Source organism: Bos taurus, chromosome 1 (assembly GCF_002263795.3).
Source record: "Bos taurus isolate L1 Dominette 01449 registration number 42190680 breed Hereford chromosome 1, ARS-UCD2.0, whole genome shotgun sequence".
In the NCBI taxonomy this organism is placed as follows: Eukaryota; Metazoa; Chordata; class Mammalia; order Artiodactyla; family Bovidae; genus Bos; species Bos taurus.
Genome location: NC_037328.1, coordinates 156,715,326 through 156,735,805, shown reverse-complemented (window position 1 = coordinate 156,735,805; position 20,480 = coordinate 156,715,326). Strand labels below are relative to the sequence as shown.

The 20,480-nt window shown below is 40.8% G+C and overlaps 1 protein-coding gene across 1 annotated transcript in view; it reads right to left on the bottom strand.

Moving 5' to 3' along the window:
- The window catches only part of KCNH8 (potassium voltage-gated channel subfamily H member 8), a 503,960-nt gene that overhangs the window by 108,425 nt on the left and 375,055 nt on the right, over positions 1-20,480 (bottom strand). Inside the window, exon 8 of the mRNA XM_024997203.2 lies at positions 16,616-16,813. Within this exon, the coding sequence (XP_024852971.1) occupies positions 16,616-16,813 (198 nt within the window). The remainder of the gene's footprint in view (positions 1-16,615; positions 16,814-20,480) is intronic.

Here is a 20,480-nt window from a genome sequence, read left to right as displayed (position 1 = left end):
TGACTGAGAAAAGGGATGTCTTGAAGAACGGATTGTCAGCAAAAAATGTGTGATTAATATCGACATCATTAAATTAAAATTAGCAAGTGTAGAATTTTTTCAAGACCTGAGGTTTCAATTGGAATTGTAGGAGACTAGTCCCATATAACGTGTCCAGTAGAGCTGCGATTTTGGATGGATAAGAGACCACACTGGAAATATTCCATTGTCTTTTTAGAATGATAGAAGATTTTTTTTCTCAAATGCCCAACCTGTTTGTGACATAATTTGATCTGTTTTATATTCAGAGAAGTTTCCAGTCTTGCCCTTGATTAACATCAATTTATTTATATCTATGATTCATATTTATATTATTATTTCATTAATAGATATTAAATGGTCCATAATTGTTTAATACTCAGATACAGAGACACAGATATGAAGGGCCAACTGCATATTATCGTGATTTTTGAACTGCAGAAGATAGTGAATTTTCAAAGTTCAACTGTATTATTTCAGAAAAAAATTCCTGTTGGAAAAAAGGCTGGTGAAAAACACATTCAAAGCACACCATTTCAAAGGGAGGGCACAGAATGGTGTTTTATCAACGTTAAAGCAGCTTTTCCTTATTTCCAAAACTTAAGGTGGTAACCTGAAATATTCCCATTTTGTCTTCAGTAGGTGTCATCACGGAATCTTCTTCATTCCAACACAGACTGCATGAGAATTTCCATAAGCCTGTTGATAATTGACAGTTGGCTGATTTAAATAAGTTGGAAGATTAAGTAATGAGAGGAATTTTTTCCAAACTTATACTAATCATGATTTTGCAATATTTGCTAATAAAGTTTAGTTATATTCGATTTTTAATATTTTTCTCCTGCTTTTTCTAAACCTTTCAGGGCCATGCATAAGTTTTGTTAAAATGATACATCCAACTATGTGAATTATAATCTTTCAATCAGATGCTAGTGTCTATTCCTCCAGAAGGTCTCAGCGTATGTGTTGTTGAGTATGCATTAAGATCGCAGAGACTATGGCAATAAGATTTATGTAAATGGGGTCACGTTTGACATTTCAGGTATTTCTATGTTTGGATCACTTCTCAGAAGATTCTGAATAACTTATAAGGTAACATTCTGAAGTCATAGAGCTTGCAGTCTTCATCAGAATTAGATTCCCTGGCTATTACTTGCTCCTACTCAATCCTATAACAATCTATTAAATTAAAAAGCATTGTCCTTCAAAGACCTTTCTATAACGTATTTGCACATTTATTATTCAGAGCACCTCCCTAAAGCCTTGATAATTGTCAAGGTAAGAAACTCTCAGAAACTCCTAGATAAAGGCTATTTTGAAATATTATCAATCCATTCTGCCTGTGAGTTCCTCTAGAGAATGTAATTTAAAGTGAGCAGTATGAATGTAAGTCCTTTATTAGCTATTGCCTTGTTAAATCAACTGCAGGTGAATGGGTTTGAACTGTCTGAGTACTTTAAGCCTCAGGATCCATGTGAAGAATAAAGACGCTTAATCATATTTGTATAGATTGTTGTTTCTTGGTGTGATCATAAGCAATAGCATCTAGCTGATTCTTTACCTCTAAAACTGTGTTCTCAACATATAATTTTCCTCATTTAAGAAAATAGAGTTGTTTTCCCAAGCTATCATTTTTTTTTATGTTTCAGGCTAATATTTACATTGTTTGCCTTTCTACAGCATCATGTCATGAAATATAATTGATCTGACACAAAGGAATATAATGAGTTTTACTTTGGTATATTCTGATTCTTATTAAAATTTTCAGAGTTGGAAGTATAATGAACTGACATCTGTCCACAAAAATTTTAAATGGAGACATATTGCTGAAACAATGATCATCCCCTTTCCAATTGCTTTCATTGTTATTGGAGATTGAGACCCCATTACTACAATGTTAATGTTTTTTATACCTGGTAGCCCCACTTATTGCTAATCTATGTGACTTTATACAATCCCCTATTGTATAAATACAATATTTTATAGGGGATTGATGCATACACTCCCTATAAACAGGCTTCGATAGCTAGGGATTTCTTTACCTAAATAAATGTCGTATTTCGAAAACTAATAGCTGCTTTATCATACACATGTTTTTAAATCAAATTGTAATATCAATGATATCTACAATAAAAAATGTGCATTTTGTCTTTTCCTGAATACAATTGTTTCCTTTCTATCTCACTCCATTAATTAAGAAAAAAAAAAAAAAAAAAACATGAAATGCTTTCACAGGATCCAACCCAGAGTTTTTAATATCTTCCATGGCAAATACATGATTCTTAAAATTACATGCTTTAGTGTTATATATTGAAGAAAAAATATTTCAAAGCCATAAGCATTTCCTTTAAGAAAGAGATTAAAAATATAACACTATATATAATATATATAATCCAGTTACAAGCTTTTGGAGAAATTGTTCAATTCCAAGTATTACTTTTACTGCAGTGCATTTCCTTCTGGCTGATTCTAAACTTATGCAATAGAACCTATATGCTTACAATGTTTTGTTATAATTTTCCTGTTTTTGTTTTTTTTTTTTTAAATGGATCTTTGCTCTGTACATCTATGAGAAAAACCTTGCCAAATCTTTCAAATTTGGCATCACCACAAGGTCTTGACTCATTAGGGTGCCTCCTTCAAATTTACCCTTATTCTCTGCAGAAAAACATGCTTAAAGAATCCCATTTATTCCTCCATCCGAATGGTAACAGGCCTAACCTTACCAACCTGTGTGTAAGGTAGCAGGTTGTAAGGTAGGCAGTATCTCTTGTCTCTACCTGGCAAAAGATTAAGTAAGGCATCCAGAGCCTTGTATGGATAGTCAGGTAGCTCTCAGACTCTTTCCTGCTGGATTATCAAACAACACAGTGGAAATTTACTACTTCATAATATTACTTTTACTGAATTTAAAATTACTTAACTGATGGAAAACATTAAAAGCACAGCCCAGCATTTAATCCAAAAGCCCTATGTTATATACGGTTAATAACATTTGACCACTTCTATTCTATGTCTTTTTTTGATCAAATTCATTATAAAATGCTTCCTTTTTTTTCTTTTTAATGAGACAAATGTCCAAATGTAATGTCTTGACCACTTCTAATTCTAGTCCTTTTTTGATCAAATTCATTATAAATGCTTCTTTTTTTTCTTTTTTTAATGAGACAATGTCAAATGTAAATTCTTTATAATCCACTGTAATAAAAAATATACATGTTCAAATGTTTTACGTCATTTGGTATTCATCATTATGATGGCAATTAAATAACATCTGGTAATATTTTCAGATTGGTTTTCTGTATTTACCATTTTCCATGTTTTTTATAATGAAATATGAATAAATATTACCATATTTAATCAAATAAATTTTCTGGTAACGCTATTTTTAATGCACTTCCTCGATGAAAAGTATTAACCCGACATTGTTCAAACTTCACAAATTCAACATATTTTATTAGTACAAAACAATTCATTACTTTTTAAAGATATTCACAGTTATGTATTTCCCTTATTGATTAATTAATGATTATAGAAAACAAACTAAAGCATTTTACAGTAATTGTAACATAAGAAGGGAATAAGCTTGAAGGGAAATATAACCAATAAATTCAAATTGAACTCTTTCGGTGACCATCGTTATTTTTTACTAAATTCGATTTATGGCTTAAGGGATCATGATACTATTAACTGGAAACTAAGGTCTCAAGATAAATACTTTAACAAATTGTGACACACTATTCTTCATGAGTTTAAGACAAGAATACTGAAGTTGATTGCCAATTCCCTTTTTCCATGGACCAAGTTAGTTCAGAACTTTCCATCCATTACTCCTTTGTCTTGGGTGTGCCTACATGGCATGGCGACATGTTACATGGTAATGGCTTCACTAGTTTCATTGAGTTAAACAAGGCTGTGATCCATGTGCATCAGTTTGGTAAGTTTTCTGTGACTGTGATTTTCATTCTGTCTGCAACTCTGATGCTTTTATCCTGTTATGGGGAGGCTCTCAAGGCAAGAATACTGAAGTGGTTTGCCATTCCCTCTTCAGTGGACCACTCTGAATCCTGCCTCTTGAAAAAATCTTGTACAGCAGATCAAGAAGCAAGTAGTAGAAACGACATGGAACAACAGACTGGTCCAAATAGGAAAAGGAGTTGCATAGGCTGTATATTGTCATCTGTTATTTAACTTTATGCAGAGTACATCATGGAAACTGCGGGCTGGAGAAGCACAAGCTGGAATCAAGATTGGCGGAGAAATATCAATAACCTAGATGCAGATGACACCACCCTTATGCAGGAAAGTGAAAGAGACTAAAAGCCTCTTGATGAAAGTGAAAGAGAGAGTGAAAAAGTTGGCTTAAAGCTCAACATTCAGAAAAGAAGATCATGGCACCTCCCATCACTTCATGGCAAATAGATGGGGAAACGTAAGTGTCAGACTTTATTTTGGGGCTCCAAAATCACTGCAGATGGTGCTGCAGCATGAAATTAAAAGAACCTTGCTCTTGGAAGGAAAGTTGACCAACCTAGATAGCATATTCAAAAGCAGAGAATTACTTGCCAACAAAGGTCCTGTCTAGTCAAGGCTATGGTTTTTCCAGTGTCTTATGGATGTAAGTTGGGATAAAGAAAGCTGAGCCCAAAGAATTGATGCTTTTGAACTGGGTGTTGGAGAAGACTCTTGAGAGTCCCTTGGACTGCAAGGAGATCCAACCAGTCTCTAAAGAGAATCAGCCTGTTCATTGGAAGGACTGATGCTAAAGCTGAAACTCCAGACTTTGGCCACCTATGTGAAGAGTTGATCATTGGAAAGACCTATGCTAGGAGATGGGGCAGAGGAGAAGGGGACGACAGAGGATGAGATGGTGGTGGCATCACCGACTTATGGACATGTGTTTTGGAACTCCACGAGTGGTGATACAGGGAGCCTGGTGTGCAGCAGTCCATGGAGATGCAATTTCGGAATCATGACTGAACAACTGAACTCAACTGCCCTTGAATGGATGAGGAATAAGAAGCTTCCCACAAAGATAGCTTCCTGATGAGAGGGCCTGGCTGTGGGAAAACTTGGTCCATGCCAGTAGTCATTTCCCCCGCCCCCCGCTCTTGCCTACCATAACCACTGATCTGTGTCTGTTTGCTCTGGTCAGCATGAGTTCATAAGGTTTATCCCTGTGGTCACGTGACATAGCAGTCCATTCATTCTCATCATGGTATGGTACTCTCCTGAACAATCATTTCACAATTTACATACTTATTCTCCTATTAATGAACATTTCCACTTTGCAATTTTTTCAGTAATGCTTCTATATGTATGTCTATGATGTGTCTACATATGGTTTTCTGCTGGATATACCTTCACAAATGGAATTGTTCAGCCCCAGAAAATAGGCATGTTCAGACTTGGCAAATGCTGACGACTCCTGTACAAACTGACCCACTTTAGAGGAGAAGTCAAGATGCTCCATATCCTCTCAAACTCTTAGGGTGGTCAGTGCTTTCAAGTACACCACTCTGGTGAATGTAAATGCGATCTAATTTTGATCTTAATTTGTATATCCTAGATGAATGAAGCTGGTCAACTTTTTTGTATGTTTATTGTTTATTCTGGCATGGAAATCTATGTTTCAAGCGCTTAAAAATCTTTAACATGTTTTTTAGTTGTCTGATCTTATTGATTTGTAAGAGTTCTTTATATATAATACATGAGTCTTTCGTCAGATACATGTTTGTTTTTGCAAATAACTTCTATCCTGTGGTTTGCCTCTTCACATTCTAAATAATATCTTTTGATAATTAGAAAAGGCTTCCCTTGTGGCTCAGCTGGTAAAGAATCTGCTTGCAATGTGGGAGACCTGGCTTTGATCCCTGGATTGGGAAGATCCCATGGAGAAGGGAAAGGCTACCCACTCCAGTATTCCGGCCTGGAGAATTTCATGGACTGTATAGTCCATACCATCACAAAGAGTAGGACATGACTGAGAGACTTTCACTTGATAAATAGAAGCCCTGAAATTCAATTTATCACATTTACTCTTGTGGATATGGCTTTTTGTGTCATGCTTAAGAAATTTTGAATGTGAAGTCAAGTGGGCCTTAGAAAGCATCACTACGAACAAAGCTAGTGGAGGTGATGGAATTCCAGTTGAGCTATTCCAAATCCTGAAAGATGATGCTGTGAAAGTGCTGCATTCAATATGCCAGCTAATTGGGAAAACTCAGCAGTGGCCACAGGACTGGAAAAGGTCAGTTTTCATTCTAATCCCAAAGAAAGGCAATGCCAAAGAATGCTCAAACTACCACACAATTGCACTCATCTCACACGCTAGTAAAGTAATGCTCAAAATTCTCCAAGCCAGGCTTCAGCAATATGTGAACCGTGAACTTCCTGATGTTCAAGCTGGTTTTAGAAAAGGCAGAGGAACCAGAGATCAAATTGCCAACATCCGCTGGATCATGGAAAAAGCAAGAGAGTTCCAGAAAAGCATCTATTTCTGCTTTATTGACTATGCCAAAGCCTTTGACTGTGTGGATCACAATAAACTGTGGGAAATTCTGAAAGAGATGGGAATACCAGACCACCTGATCTGCCTCTTGAGAAATTTGTATGCAGGTCAGGAAGCAACAGTTAGAACTGGACATGGAACAATAGACTGGTTCCAAACAGGAAAAGGAGTTCATCAAGGCTGTATATTGTCACCCTGCTTATTTAACTTATATGCAGAGTACATCATGAGAAACGCTGGGCTGGAAGAAACACAAGCTGGAATCAAGATTGCCAGGAGAAATATCAATAACCTCAGATGTGCAGATGACACCACCCTTATGGCAGAAAGTGAAGAGGAACTAAAAAGCCTCTTGATGAAAGTGAAAGAGGGGAGTGAAAAAGTTGACTTAAAGCTCAACATTCAGAAAAGGAAGATCATGGCATCCGGTCCCATCACTTCATGGGAAATAGATGGGGAAACAGTGGAAACAGTGTCAGACTTTATTTTTCTGGGCTCCAAAATCACTACAGATGGTGACTGCAGCCATGAAATTAAAAAACACTTACTCCTTGGAAGGAAAGTTATGACCAACCTAGATAGCATATTCAAAAGCAGAGACATTACTTTGCCAACAAAGGTCTGTCTAGTCAAAGCTATGGTTTTTCCTGTGGTCATGTATGGATGTGAGAGTTGGACTGTGAAGAAAGCTGAGCGCCGAAGAATTGATGCTTTTGAATTGTGGTGTTGGAGAAGACTCTTGAGAGTCCCTTGGACTGCAAGGAGATCCAACCAGTCCATTCTGAAGGAGATCAGCCCTGGGAGTTCTTTGGAAGGAATGATGCTAAAGCTGAAACTCCAGTACTTTGGCCACCTCATGTGAAGAGTTGACTCATTGGAAAAGACTCTGATGCTGGGAGGGATTGGGGGCAAGAGGAGAAGGGGACGACAGAGGATGAGATGGCTGGATGGCATCACTGATTCGTTGGATGTGAATCTCAGTGAACTCCAGGAGTTGGTGATTGACAGGGAGGCCTGGTGTGCTGCAATTCATGGGGTCTCAGAGAGTCGGACTCGACTGAGTGACTGATCTGATCTGATAAGAAATCTCTGCCAAACCCAAGGTCATGAAAATATTCTCCTATGCTATCTTTTGGAAATCAATTGTCCAAGGAGACACATGACAAAGCAAAAGCACAAGGGAAGCCCCTTTATTGAGAAAGGGTGCCCATCTGGAGAGCAGCAGGGTCTTTAACATCTGAGATCAGGGAGGGAGCTGAGAGGAGCTACCCCATGCCCGAGGTCAGGGGCAGCAGCCAAGAGGAGCACCCCAGGTCCAAGGAGTGGCTGCTGCAGGAGCAGGAGAGCCGAGAGGAGCTACTCCACATTTAAGGTCAGGAGGGGTGACCTCATTCAAGGTAAGGAGCAGCAGCTGCGCTTTGCTGGAGCAGCCGTGAAGAGATACCCCACGTCCAAGGTAAGAGAAACCCAAGTAAGATGGTAGGTGTTGTGAGAGGGCATCAGAGGGCAGACACACTGAAACCATAATTACAGAAAACTAGCCAATCTGATCACACAGACCACAGCCTTGTCTAACTCAATGAAACTAAGCCATGCCATGTGGGGCCACCCAAGATGGTCAGGTCTTGGTGGAGAGGTCTGACAGAATGTGGTCCACTAGAGAAGGGAATGGCAAACCACTTCAGTATTCTTGCCTTAACAGTATGAAAAGGCAAAATGATAGGACACTGAAAGATGAACTCCCCAGGTCAGTAGGTGCCCAATATGTTACAGGAGATCAGTAGAGAAATGACTCCAGAAAGAATGAAGGGATGGAGCCAAAGCAAAAACAATACCCAGTTGTGGATGTGACTGGTGATAGAAGCAAGGTCCAATGCTGTAAACAGCAAGATTGCATAGGAACTGGAATGTCAGGTCCATGAATCAAGGCAAATTGGAAGTGGTCAGACAGGAGATGGCAAGAGTGAATGTTGACATTCTAGGAATCAGCGAACTAAAATGGACTGGAATGGGTGCATTTAACTCAGATGACCATTAGATCTACTACTGCGGGCAGGAATCCCTTAGAAGAAATGGAGTAGCCATCATGGTCAACAAAAGAGTCCAAAATGCAGTACTTGGATGCAATCTCAAAAACGACAGAATCATCTCTGTTTGTTTTCAAGGCAAACCATTCAATATCATGGTGATCCAAGCCTCTGCCCCAATGAGTAACGCTGAAGAAGCTGAAGTTGAACGGTTCTATGAAGACCTACAAGACCTTTTAGAAATAACACCCCAAAAAGATGCCCTTTTCATTATAGGGGACTGGAATGCAAAAGTAGGAAGTCAAGAAACACCTGGAGTAACAGGCAAATTTGGCCTTGAAGTATGGAATGAAGCAGGGCAAAGACTAATGGAGTTTTGCCAAGAGAATGCACTGGTCATAGCAAACACCCTCTTCCCACAACACAAGAGAAGACTCTAAACATGGACATCACCAGATGGTCAACACTGAAATCAGACTGATTTTATTCTTTGCAGCCAAAGATAGAGAAGCTCTATACAGTCAGCAAAAATAAGACTGGGAGCTGACTGTGGCTCAGATCGTGAACTCCTTATTGCCAAATTCAGGCTTAAATTGAAGAAAGTAGGGAAAACCACTAGACCATTCAGGTATGACCTAAATCAAATTCCTTATGGTTATACAGTGGAAGTGAGAAATAGATTTAAGGGACTAGATCTGATAGATAGAGTCCCTGATGAACTATGGACGGAGGTTCATGACATTATACAGGAGACAGGGATCAAGACCATCCCCATGGAAAAGAAATGCAAAAGAGCAAAATGGCTGTCTGGGGAGGTCTTACAAATAGCTGTGAAAAGAAGAGAAGTGAAAAGCAAAGGAGAAAAGGAAAGATATAAGCATCTGAATGCAGAGTTCCAAAGAATAGCAAGAAGAGATAAGAAAGCCTTCCTCAGTGATCAATGCAAAGAAATAGAGGAAAACAACAGAATGGGAAAGACTAGAGATCTCTTCAAGAAAATTAGAGATACCAAGGGAAGATTTCATGGAAAGATGGGCTCGATAAAGGACAGAAATGATATAGACCTAACAGAAGCACAAAATATTATGAAGAGGTGGCAGGAATACACAGAAAAACTGTACAAAAAAGATCTTCAGGACCCAGATAATCACGATGGTGTGATCACTCACCTAGAGCCAGACATCCTGGAATGTGAAGTCAAGTGGGCCTTAGAAAGCATCACTACGAACAAAGCTAGTGGAGGTGATGGAATTCAGTTGAGCTCTTTCAAATCTTGAAAGATGATGTTGTGAAAGTGCTACACTCAATATGCCAGCAAATTGGGAAAACTCAGCAGTGGCCACAGGACTGGAAAAGGTCAGTTTTCATTCCAATCCCAAAGAAAGGCAATGCCAAAGAATGCTCAAACTACCGCACAACTGCACTCATCTCACATGCTAGTAAAGTAATGCTCAAAATTCTCCAAGCCAGGCTTCAGTAGTATGTGAACCGTGAACTTCCAGATGTTCAAGCTGGTTTTAGAAAAGGCAGAGGAACCAGAGATCAAATTGTCAACATCTGCTGGATCATGGAAAAAGCAAGAGAGTTCCAGAAAAGCATCTATTTCTGCTTTATTGACTATGCCAAAGCCTTTGACTGTGTGGATCACAATAAACTGTGGGAAATTCTGAAAGAGATGGGAATACCAGTCTACCTTACCTGCCTCTTGAGAAACCTATATTCAGGTCAGGAAGCAACAGTTAGAACTAGACATGGAACAACAGACTGGTTCCAAATAGGAAAAGGAGTTCGTCAAGGCTGTATATTGTCACCCTGCTTATTTAACTTCTATGCAGAGTACATCATGAGAAATGCTGGGCTGGGAGAAGCACAAGCTGGAATCAAGATTGCCAGGAGAAATATCAATAACCTTAGATATGCAGATGACACCACCCTTATGGCAGAAAGTGAAGAGGAACTCAAAAGCCTCTTGATGAAAGTGAAAGAGGAGAGTGAAAAAGTTGGCTTAAAGCTCAACATTCAGAAAACGAAGATCATGGCCTCTGGTCCCATCACTTCATGGCAAATAGATGGGGAAACAGTGGAAACAGTGTCAGACTTTATTTTTTGGGGCTCCAACATCACTGCAGATGGTGACTGCAGTCATGAAATTAAAAGACCATTGCTCCTTGGAAGGAAAGTTATGACCAACCTAGATAGCATATTCAAAAGCAGAGATATTACTTTGCCAATAAAGGTCCGTCTAGTCAAGGCTATGGTTTTTCCATTGGTCATGTATGGATGTAAGAGTTGGACTGTGAAGAAAGCTGAGTGCCAAAGAATTGATGCTTTTGAACTGTGGTGTTGGAGAAGACTCTTGAGAGTCCCTTGGACTGCACGGAGATCCAACCAGTCCGTCCTAAAGGAGATCAGTCCTGGGTGTTCATTGGAAGGACTGATGTTAAAGCTGAAACTCCAGTACTTTGGCCACCTCATGCGAAGAGTTGACTCATTGGAAAAGACTCTGATGCTGGGAGGGATTGGGGGCAGGAGGAGAAGGGGACGACAGAGGATGAGATGGCTGGATGGCATCACCGACTTGATGGACATGAGTTTGGGTGAACTCCGGGAGATGGTGACACACAGGGAGACCTGGTGTGCTGCGATTCCTGGGGTGTCAAAAAAGTAGGACAAGACTGAGCGACTAAACAGAATTGATGTTATCTTTTAGAAGTTTTATTGTTTCCCTTTACCATTGAATGAAAATCCATCTGGAATTAATTTCAACTTAGTGTTAAGATGGTCAAGTTTGTTTTTCAACATGTAGAAATAAGATCTACAGAAGGCCAACAAACATGTGAAAAGATGTTCAACTTTACTGATTATTAGAGAAATGCATATTAAAACCACAATGAAGTATCACCCTGCACTGTCAGAATGGCCGTCATCAAAATATCTACAATGAATGCTGGAGAGGGTATGGAGAAAACGGAGCCTTTTTGCATTGTTGGTGGGAATGTAAATTGATGCAGGCACTCTGAAGAATAGTATGGAAGTTTTTAAAAAAACTGAAAATAGAGCTACCATGGACCTAGCAATCCCTGCACTCCTGGGCATATGCCTGGAGGAAACTATAATTTCAAAAGATATAGGTAGTCTAATGTTCATTGTGGAACTATTTACAACAGCCACGACAAGGAAGCAACCTAAATGTCCATCAACAGAGGAATGGATAAAGAAGATGCAGTACACATATACAGTGGAACACTGCTGCGGCTGCTAAGTCGCTTCAGTTGTGTCCGACTCTGTGCGACCCCATAGACGGCAGCCCGCCAGGCTCCCCCGTCCCTGGGATTCTCCAGGCAAGAACACTGGAGTGGGTTTCCATTTCCTTCTTCAATGAATGACAGTGAAAAGTGAAAGTGAAGTTGCTCAGTCGTGTCTGACTCTTAGCGACCCCATGGACTGCAGCCCACCAGGCTCCTCCGTCCATGGGATTTTCCAGGCAAGAGTGCTGGAGTGGGGTGCCATTGCCTTTTCTGACAGTGGAATACTACTCAGCCCTAAAAAGGAATGAAACTGTGTCACTTGCAGAGATGTGGATAAAGCTGGAGACTGTTACACAGAGTGAAGTGAGTCAGAAGGAGAAAGACAAATATTGCACATCAAAACATACATGTAGAATATAGAAAAATGGTCCGGATGAACTTATTTGCAGAGCGGAAATAGAGACACACATGTGGACAACAAACATATGAAGAAAGGAAGGGGAAGAAGGTGGGGGAATCGGGAGATGGGGATTGATACATATATGCACACTATTGGTGCTATGTATAAAATAGATAACCAATGAGAACCAACTCAGGGGACTCAGGGGACTTTGCCCAGTGCTTTCTGGTGATCTATGGGAGGGAAATTGAAAATGAAGGGATACATGTACAGAGAGCTGATTCACGTTGCTGTGCAGCAGAAACTAACAGAACATGGCAATGCAGCTACGCGCCAACACAGATTAACTTTAAAAGTGTCCTCATTTCTCCCTTGTGTTACAGTGTCCCCAGTGTCATAAATGAAGCGGCTGTATGTTTATGGGCAGGTTTTTGCACACTCTTCTTTTCCATTAGCTCAGTTAGCTCTCCCAGAGGCAACACCAGACTTTAACTATTGTGACTGTTGCACAGCATGATATTTGCAGCATAAATCTTCCAATTTTGTTCTTCTTTATGAAGCTTTACAATACAATGTTCTTCTTTACTGCTTACATTCTTTTTAATTTTGCATTTCCCTTGATTTTTAGAAACAGCTTGTCAGTTTTCAAACAGGCTCATACATACAGACAAACACACATTTACTGGGTTTTTAAAACTGAGATTGCATTGACTCTTAAGGTTAATTTGAATAAAACTAGTATGTTTACCATGAAAGTGAAAGTGTTAGTGCTCAGTCATGTCCAACTCTTTGCCACCCCACGGACTATACAGCCCATGGGATTCTCCAGGCCAGAATACTGGAGTGGGTAGCCTTTCCATTCTCCAGGGGATCTTCCCACCCCATGGATCAAACCCATGTCTCTGGCATTGCAGGCGGATTCTTTACCAGCTGAGCCAGCAGGGAAGCCCAAGAATACTGGAGTGGGTAGCCTTTCCATTCTCCAGGGGATCTTCCCACCCCATGGGTCGAACCCATGTCTCTGGCATTGCAGGCGGATTCTTTACCAGCTGAGCCAGCAGGGAAGCCCAAGAATACTGGAGTGGGTAGCCTATCCCTTCTCTAGGGGATCTTCCCGACCCAGGAATCGAATCGGGGTCTCCTGCATTGCAGGCAAATTCTTTACCTGCTGAACTACAGGAAAGCCCAATGCAGGCATATCCTTCCATTATTTTAAACTACTGGTAAATTTTTCAATATTTTGTAGTTTTCTGTGTAATAATATTGCATATTTTAAATATATGTTCCTGTGTATTTGATGTTTCATAATTCTATTTTATATTTCATTGTCCTGTTGTTTATTACTAATATAGAATATAATTGATTCTTTTGCATATTGACTTTATATCCATCAGCCTTCCTAAATTTACTTATTAATTCTAAGAGTTGTTGAAGCTTTTAGGGTTCCTCCTTTGTTTTGGGTCTTCTCAAAATTTACATAGACTTGTCTAGGTATGGATATTTTTTTCATTATTTTTGCTTCTCTTCAATAGCTTAAAATATTCTTCCCATAAATCAGTGATACGTACACTCTTTAATTACAGATGCCATGTAGAGTCTTCTCTTTCTCTCTTCTCACTCAGCTTCTGAGAGCCTCTGCCCCAGATAATTCTCTGGGGTTTTGACAGCCACCTGCAGCATTTAATACCACTCCCGCCTGCTTTTGTAGTAGATATTGTGTCCCTGCCATTAGCAACTTCATAAGCCTGTGTGGGGATCCCTAATAAGATATCTTAGCATTTATTCCATGGTAATGCATACTTTAAATTAAAAATAAATTATTTGTACATAATTATAGAAATTCAATGAATAAAATAAATTTGCAGTATATAATGAAATGGATATCTTACAAAAAGTTTGCTAGGTTTTAGTGAATCCTGGCATTTAAATTCAATAAACCTCTGTTGCCTTATATCTAAATTAGGGTGCTGCTGCTGCTGCTAAGTCACTTCAGTCGTGTCCGACTCTGTGCGACCCCATAGATGGCAGCCACCAGGCTCCCCCATCCCTGGGATTCTCCAGGCAAGAAAACTGGAGTGGGTTGCCATTTCCCTCTCCAATGCAGGAAAGTGAAAAGTGAAAGTGAAGTCACTCAGTCGTGTCTGACTGTAGCGACCCCACGGACTGCAGCCTACCAGGCTCCTCCATCCATGGGATTTTCCAGGCAAGAGTACTGGAGTGGGGTGCCATTGCCTTCTCTGAAATTAGGGTGCTAATAATCTGTATTTCATAGTGTTACAAGAATTAAATGAACAAAGTATTCAATATTGTGAGCTCTTAGGATTAGTTCTCAAAATTATGCCAGCAATTAGTTAACCAGGAAATATTGAAATGAAGGCATCACTTCTCTTAGCCTAGGGTAATTGTCACAATAATACAGCTATTTCCCACAGACATAAATTTGCGAAGCTTTATTTAATAAATTCAAGTTACCTACATGTCATTTGCCATTCAAAACCAATGGCTTCCTAAGTTCCGCTAACTTACCTAAATGCTTTAATGCCATTTACAAATAAGTACTGGTTTTGCACCTGGGTCATTTGCTCAATAAACATTTACCAAGTGACAAAGTGGCATTATCTGAGTATTTCTCATATCTTTTGGCTTTGTGACTGGCTTAGCTTCTACTTACAGGGAATAGCAGGGAACAATAATACCCTTAGCAATTTCTAATTCAGGACCGCTTACACTAGAGTCTGTGAATCAATAGGAAATAAGCATCATTATCTAACATAGTCTTCCAATGTCAAATTAGTAGGTTAAGCCTTGAGCATTTCCAAAAAATTTCCATTAGGAGTAGGAAAAACATGGGTAGATATTAAATAAGTATAGACTGTGTTTGTTTGCAAAATGCTTGTCATTCTGCTGGGCTGAAAGATGGGCCCTCAAAGACAGCGGCAATTACGTAAGCCATAATACCGGGTATAACATCGCCACCACGGGAGCTGGCACATCACAGCTCTCCAGAAAATGAGAATTCCTGTTTCCGGCTCCCTAGGCTGTTTCTGCTCCACATTGGCCCAAAGCCTGTTCCAAGCGCTGCAGTCCCAGCCTGCTACTTCAGCTGCTCTGCCTTTCCAAGAAATCCCCTGATCCTTGGCCCCGCGTCTCACTGCTTCTGAACTTCCTAACTGATTTGGTACTCAGCATATCCTGCCTGGCATTGTTTAAACTCTTCCCACACATTTCAGCTGATCCTTTTCAAACTGATCCTAAACTCCTGAGGGAAAGTTTGCCTTCATGCCACCCTGGTTTCACGGTAGGTTGGAGGACTCGTGGTGTAAGTCTCAGTGTTCATCTCACATCCGTGCAAGGAAGTTGGAAGAAACTGTGCTCTATAATGAGGTTCAGCCTCGTATCAGAGGACATGATAATCCCAATCAATATACACATGCTACTGTATATAAAGTAGATGATCAACAAGGACACACTTTATCGCACAGGGAGCTCTCTCCATATTCTGTAGTAACCTATATGGGAGGAGAATCTGAAAAGAATACGTAGATGCACAACTGAGTCACTGGCTACACACCTGAAACTCACTCAGCCCTGGAAGTGCATTACGCGTGTGAGTTCTAAGTTACTTCAGGGTGTAGGACTCTTTGGGACCCTATGGACTGTCGCCCAACAGGACTCCTCTGTCCATGGGATTCTCCAGGCGAGAATACTGGAGTGGGTAGCTATGCCCACCCCACTCGAGTACTCTTGCCTGGAGAATCCCATGGACGGAGGAGCCTGGTAGGCTGCAGTCCATGGGGTCGAGAAGAGTCGGGCACGACTGAGCAACTTCACTTTCACTTTTCACTTTCATGGGTTGGAGAAGGAAATGGCAACCCACTCCAGTGTTCTTGCCTGGAGAATCCCAGGGTCAGAGGAGCCTAGTGGGCTGTTGTCTATGGGGTCACACAGAGTCGGACATGACTGAAGCGACTTAGCAGCAGCAGCAGCAGCAGCAGCAGCAGCAGCAGCAGCTATGCCCTTCGCCAGGGTATCTTCCCAACCCAGGGATTGAACCCACACCTCTTATGTCTCCTGCATTGGCAGGCAGGTTCTTTGTGCTGTGCTGTACACCTGAACCTAATAAAAAATTGTAAATCAACTATACTTCAATTAAATACATATATATGTACACATTTAAAAAATGAACCATCAGGTAAACGGTTATTTCACCTGTCAGAGCATGGAACTCTTGAATCACAGACGTTCACTGCTAGTCTACATGTACACTAAGACATAGGTCAGTAATTTCATTAGTGCCGTTAGAATCTTCCAGTGGAAACCAACCTACACGTGCTGTGCAGGAAAGGGAAAGGGAACAGCAGCCGTGTGGCAGCTCTTATTCCTTCTGGCCTAAAGGAAGAATGTTCCTTACCGCCAATCAGCATGGTGCAGATGGAGAAGATCTTTTCTGCATCTGTGTTAGCAGAGACGTTCCCAAACCCAACACTGGTGAGGCTGCTGAGCGTGAAGTACAGAGCGGCGATATAGGCACTTCGGATCGACGGCCCGCCCAGGGTATTGTTCCCATAGTAGGGCGATTCCAGTCTCTTCCCCAACTCGTGGAGCCAGCCTGCAAAGGAAGAAAAAATGAGCATTTAAGCCCCCCAAATAAAGTCCCGGTATTAGCATAATGATGAATGAACATTTAAGGATGCACCAAGTCGCGTGGGAGAAAGAATGTTAAAAGGAAGTTAAAGGCAAGGAGTTCGATCCCACGGCTCTAGAAGCAAAAGCATCACCCTCATACATCTGCTTTTATAACACACACAGCAGGGAAATATGCCTTCAAGAGTGGATTGGTGGTCAAAGCTGAAAAGCTACCCTCATGCAAGAACTGCCTTCAGTGACAGAGCAGATATTTCTAAGCTCAGTAATAATGTTGCATATTTCATTAGCCATTAAGCTGGTTTGTCAATTGGAACTTGAAGAAATAAAGAAGCTGAGTAGGTGTTTTTCAACCCCGCATGATAGTAAATAGCAACCAACACAAAAATCTAGACTTCGGACAGGCAAGATGTGATTTATTTCTATCATGTACTGACTTTCCCTACTTTATTCCCTTGACATGTTGCATGCTAAATCTCTTCATCCTGTCTGACTATTTGTGACCTCATGGACTGCAGCCCGCCAGACTCCTCTGTCTATGGGGATTCTCCAGGCAAAATACTGGAGTGGGTTGCCATTTCCTATAAGCCTTAGTCCATGCTTTTCTTACGAAGCCTCCTTGGCAACCTCATTCTGCTGCCTGGGGATGATGGGAGAAAACTGTACAACCAAGAGACCCCTGTAACAGAACTGGAAGTTCCACACAGCTGGCCCACAATACTGGGGCGTATATGTATCAAAACTCATCTAATTAACTGCTTCAAATAAGTGCATTTTATTGTATGTCAATTATACTATCATCAAGCTATAATAAAGCTATGTTAATAAAGAAGGGAAATAGCAAGTACAATATTAACAATAGTACATTAGAAACACAACCCAGGGACGACGTTAAAATAAAGTCCTTTATTAGAAATAGCTGCCCTTTAAAATCTTATGTTTAAAAATTCTATGTGCGCGTGTGTGTGTGTGTGCTACAAAGCTCTATGACAATTCCCCTCAACCCATAACACCCCTAAGGCTTTTGTTAAGGGATGTTATTCACTGACCACTATTTCCTTATTAACACTTCATTTAATGGGTGCCCAAGAGGAGATGGAGAGTCACTACATTATTAAGTAGTAATAATGCAGTCATTACCAACTAAGGCTATAGAGTGTGGACCTGCACTAGGTAATTAGAATGCAAACTTGAAAACAACAGGGCTCCTTGAGGTCAAGGAGAAATGCTCCGTGGCAAGCACTCTGTTTTATTTATCCTGTCTCTAGAGGCGTCCTTATCAACCATCGGCTTGGCTGAGAAATATCTAGAGGCTTGTCAAATAGAGACAAGCAGGCCCTGTCCCTGGATTTTCTGGTGCAGTGCATGGAGGCTGTGGAGAAGGGCTGAGGATTTGCCTTTGCACTGGGTTCCCACATGATGCTGATGCTGCAGATCTAGGGAACCATGCTTTGCAAAGTCATCCTCAATGCTGGCTGCAGCTGGGAAAACTTAAAACAAAAACACATTCCCAAGGGTCATCTCCGTATATGGAATCAAAACTTTTGGTTCTGAGATCAGGTACTGGTATTTTTAAAAGTTCCCCAGTAGAATCTGACATGAAGATAGAATTTAGAACTACTATTCCAGAACTGAGCAAAGCCTCTAGCAATAGTAGAGTTTAATAAGTGTTATTTTTAAAAGTGAATGAATTAATGAACATATAAATGATTCCGTGGGCCTTGCTTGTGGCTCGGCCAGTCGAGTCTGCCTGCAATGCAGGAAACCCGGGTTTGACTTCTGGGTCGGTAAGATCTCCTGGAGAAGGAAACGGCAACCCACTCCAATAGTCTTGCCTAGAGAATTCCATGGACAGAGGAGCCTAGCGGGCTGCAGTCCATGGGGTCACAGAGGGTCGGACACGAATGAGTGACTAATACACACATAAGACACACACATACATGATTCCTGCCCTCTGATGGCACGAGATTATACAACATTGATGCAATATAGCATTGTAAACTTGTCCTAGATTTATAACAAAGTGTAATGAAGGTTTTTTTTTTTTGATGATAGAGAGTAATAAAAGGAAAAGTTACATATTATGAAAGCTGATACCATTCATAAGCTATGATCATTTTATCCCATCTGGAAAAGAGGAATTAACTTGACATCTAAACAGATTTACATCTGGACTCTTCCATTATAGGCTGTGGGAATGGCTAACTCCTTTCTGCTTCACGTTTCTCGTTTGCAATTTGTACAGTTGCAGTGGGATTAAATGAGATGCGACATGAAGAAATGCCAACCCCTTCAGTGGCAGAGGTTTAGTGTATCATATCTTGTTTCTCTCTCTTTCTCATGTTACTTAAATTGGAACAGAAAGTAAAGGAAATATGAGACCAGGAGTGAATTCTGAAGGAAAAGGAAGGTGGCGACTAAGTATTCAGAGAATCCACGTGTGGCATCTGATAGAACCGAGCGTCTGTTAACTAACAGAAATGAGAGGAGAAAATCTAGGTGACAGCAAGTCTTAAAACTGTGGGACTTACACACCCATTTGTGAATCTGAAAAAGACAGACTCCTGTTCCCAGGACAAAGCACCTGTGGACTCACAAAAACAACTTCACGTACATTTTCAGGCGGTTCAGGGCCTCTTTGTACAGGCCTGGTCCAAGGGCCCAGATTAAAAATTCTGCTCCAGAAATTTCAAGTGGGGCTTCCCTGTGGCTCAGAGAATAAAGAATCCGCCTGCAATTCGGGAGACCTGAGTTTTATCCCTGGGTTGGGAAGATGCCCTGGAGGGAATGGCAACCCACTCCAGTATTCTTATCCTTCAATTAAAAAATAAATAAGTGAAAAAAAAAAAAAGAATTTCAAATGAAGGAAAGTAGGAAGTGGTAAAGCATGATTTGGTAAAATCTGGTTTAATCTTGTATAGAAAAAGACTTAGATATAAAAACAACTTATCCAAGATTAATTAAAGAGATATTACATGTACATTTATATGCGCTGCAGGGGGAGAGTCAAGACAAGTAAGATCAGGAAGCAGAGGTGACATTTGGATATATATTGTGTTCAGGGTGGAGATTTCCGCAGAGCAGGGCTCTTATAGGCCTTTGACCCAAGCGCTGTCAAGTACAGGATTCCCTAGTAGCTCAGCTGGTAAAGAATCCACCTGAAATGCAGGAGACCCCGGTTTGACTCCTGGGTCGGGAAGATCCACTGAAGGGATGGGCTACCCACTCCAGTATTCTTGGGCTTCCCTGGTGGCTCAGCTGGTAAAGAATCAGCCCGCAATGTGGGAGACCTAGGTTTGATCCCTGGGTTGGGAAGACCCCCTTGAGAAGGGAACGGCTGGGGATTCTGGCCTGGAGAATCCCATGGAGTATACCATCCATGGGGTCTGCCAAGTGCAGCCAACCACAGACTCTGAGTGGCTGGTGGCTTAGCTACTTCTCATGTGCCTTTCAAACAATGCTCTGAAAGGGACGTCATGCTCCTTGCTCATAAAAGTGATTAGAGGGGACAGTCAACAAAGCGATTGTCCCTTTGTTTCATGTTGGTCGTTACCACTAATATTGGGAAGTCTGAGCAGCTAAAAAAAATGTCATCTTTCCTAGAAAGTAAATATTGCATGATTACTTTTTGT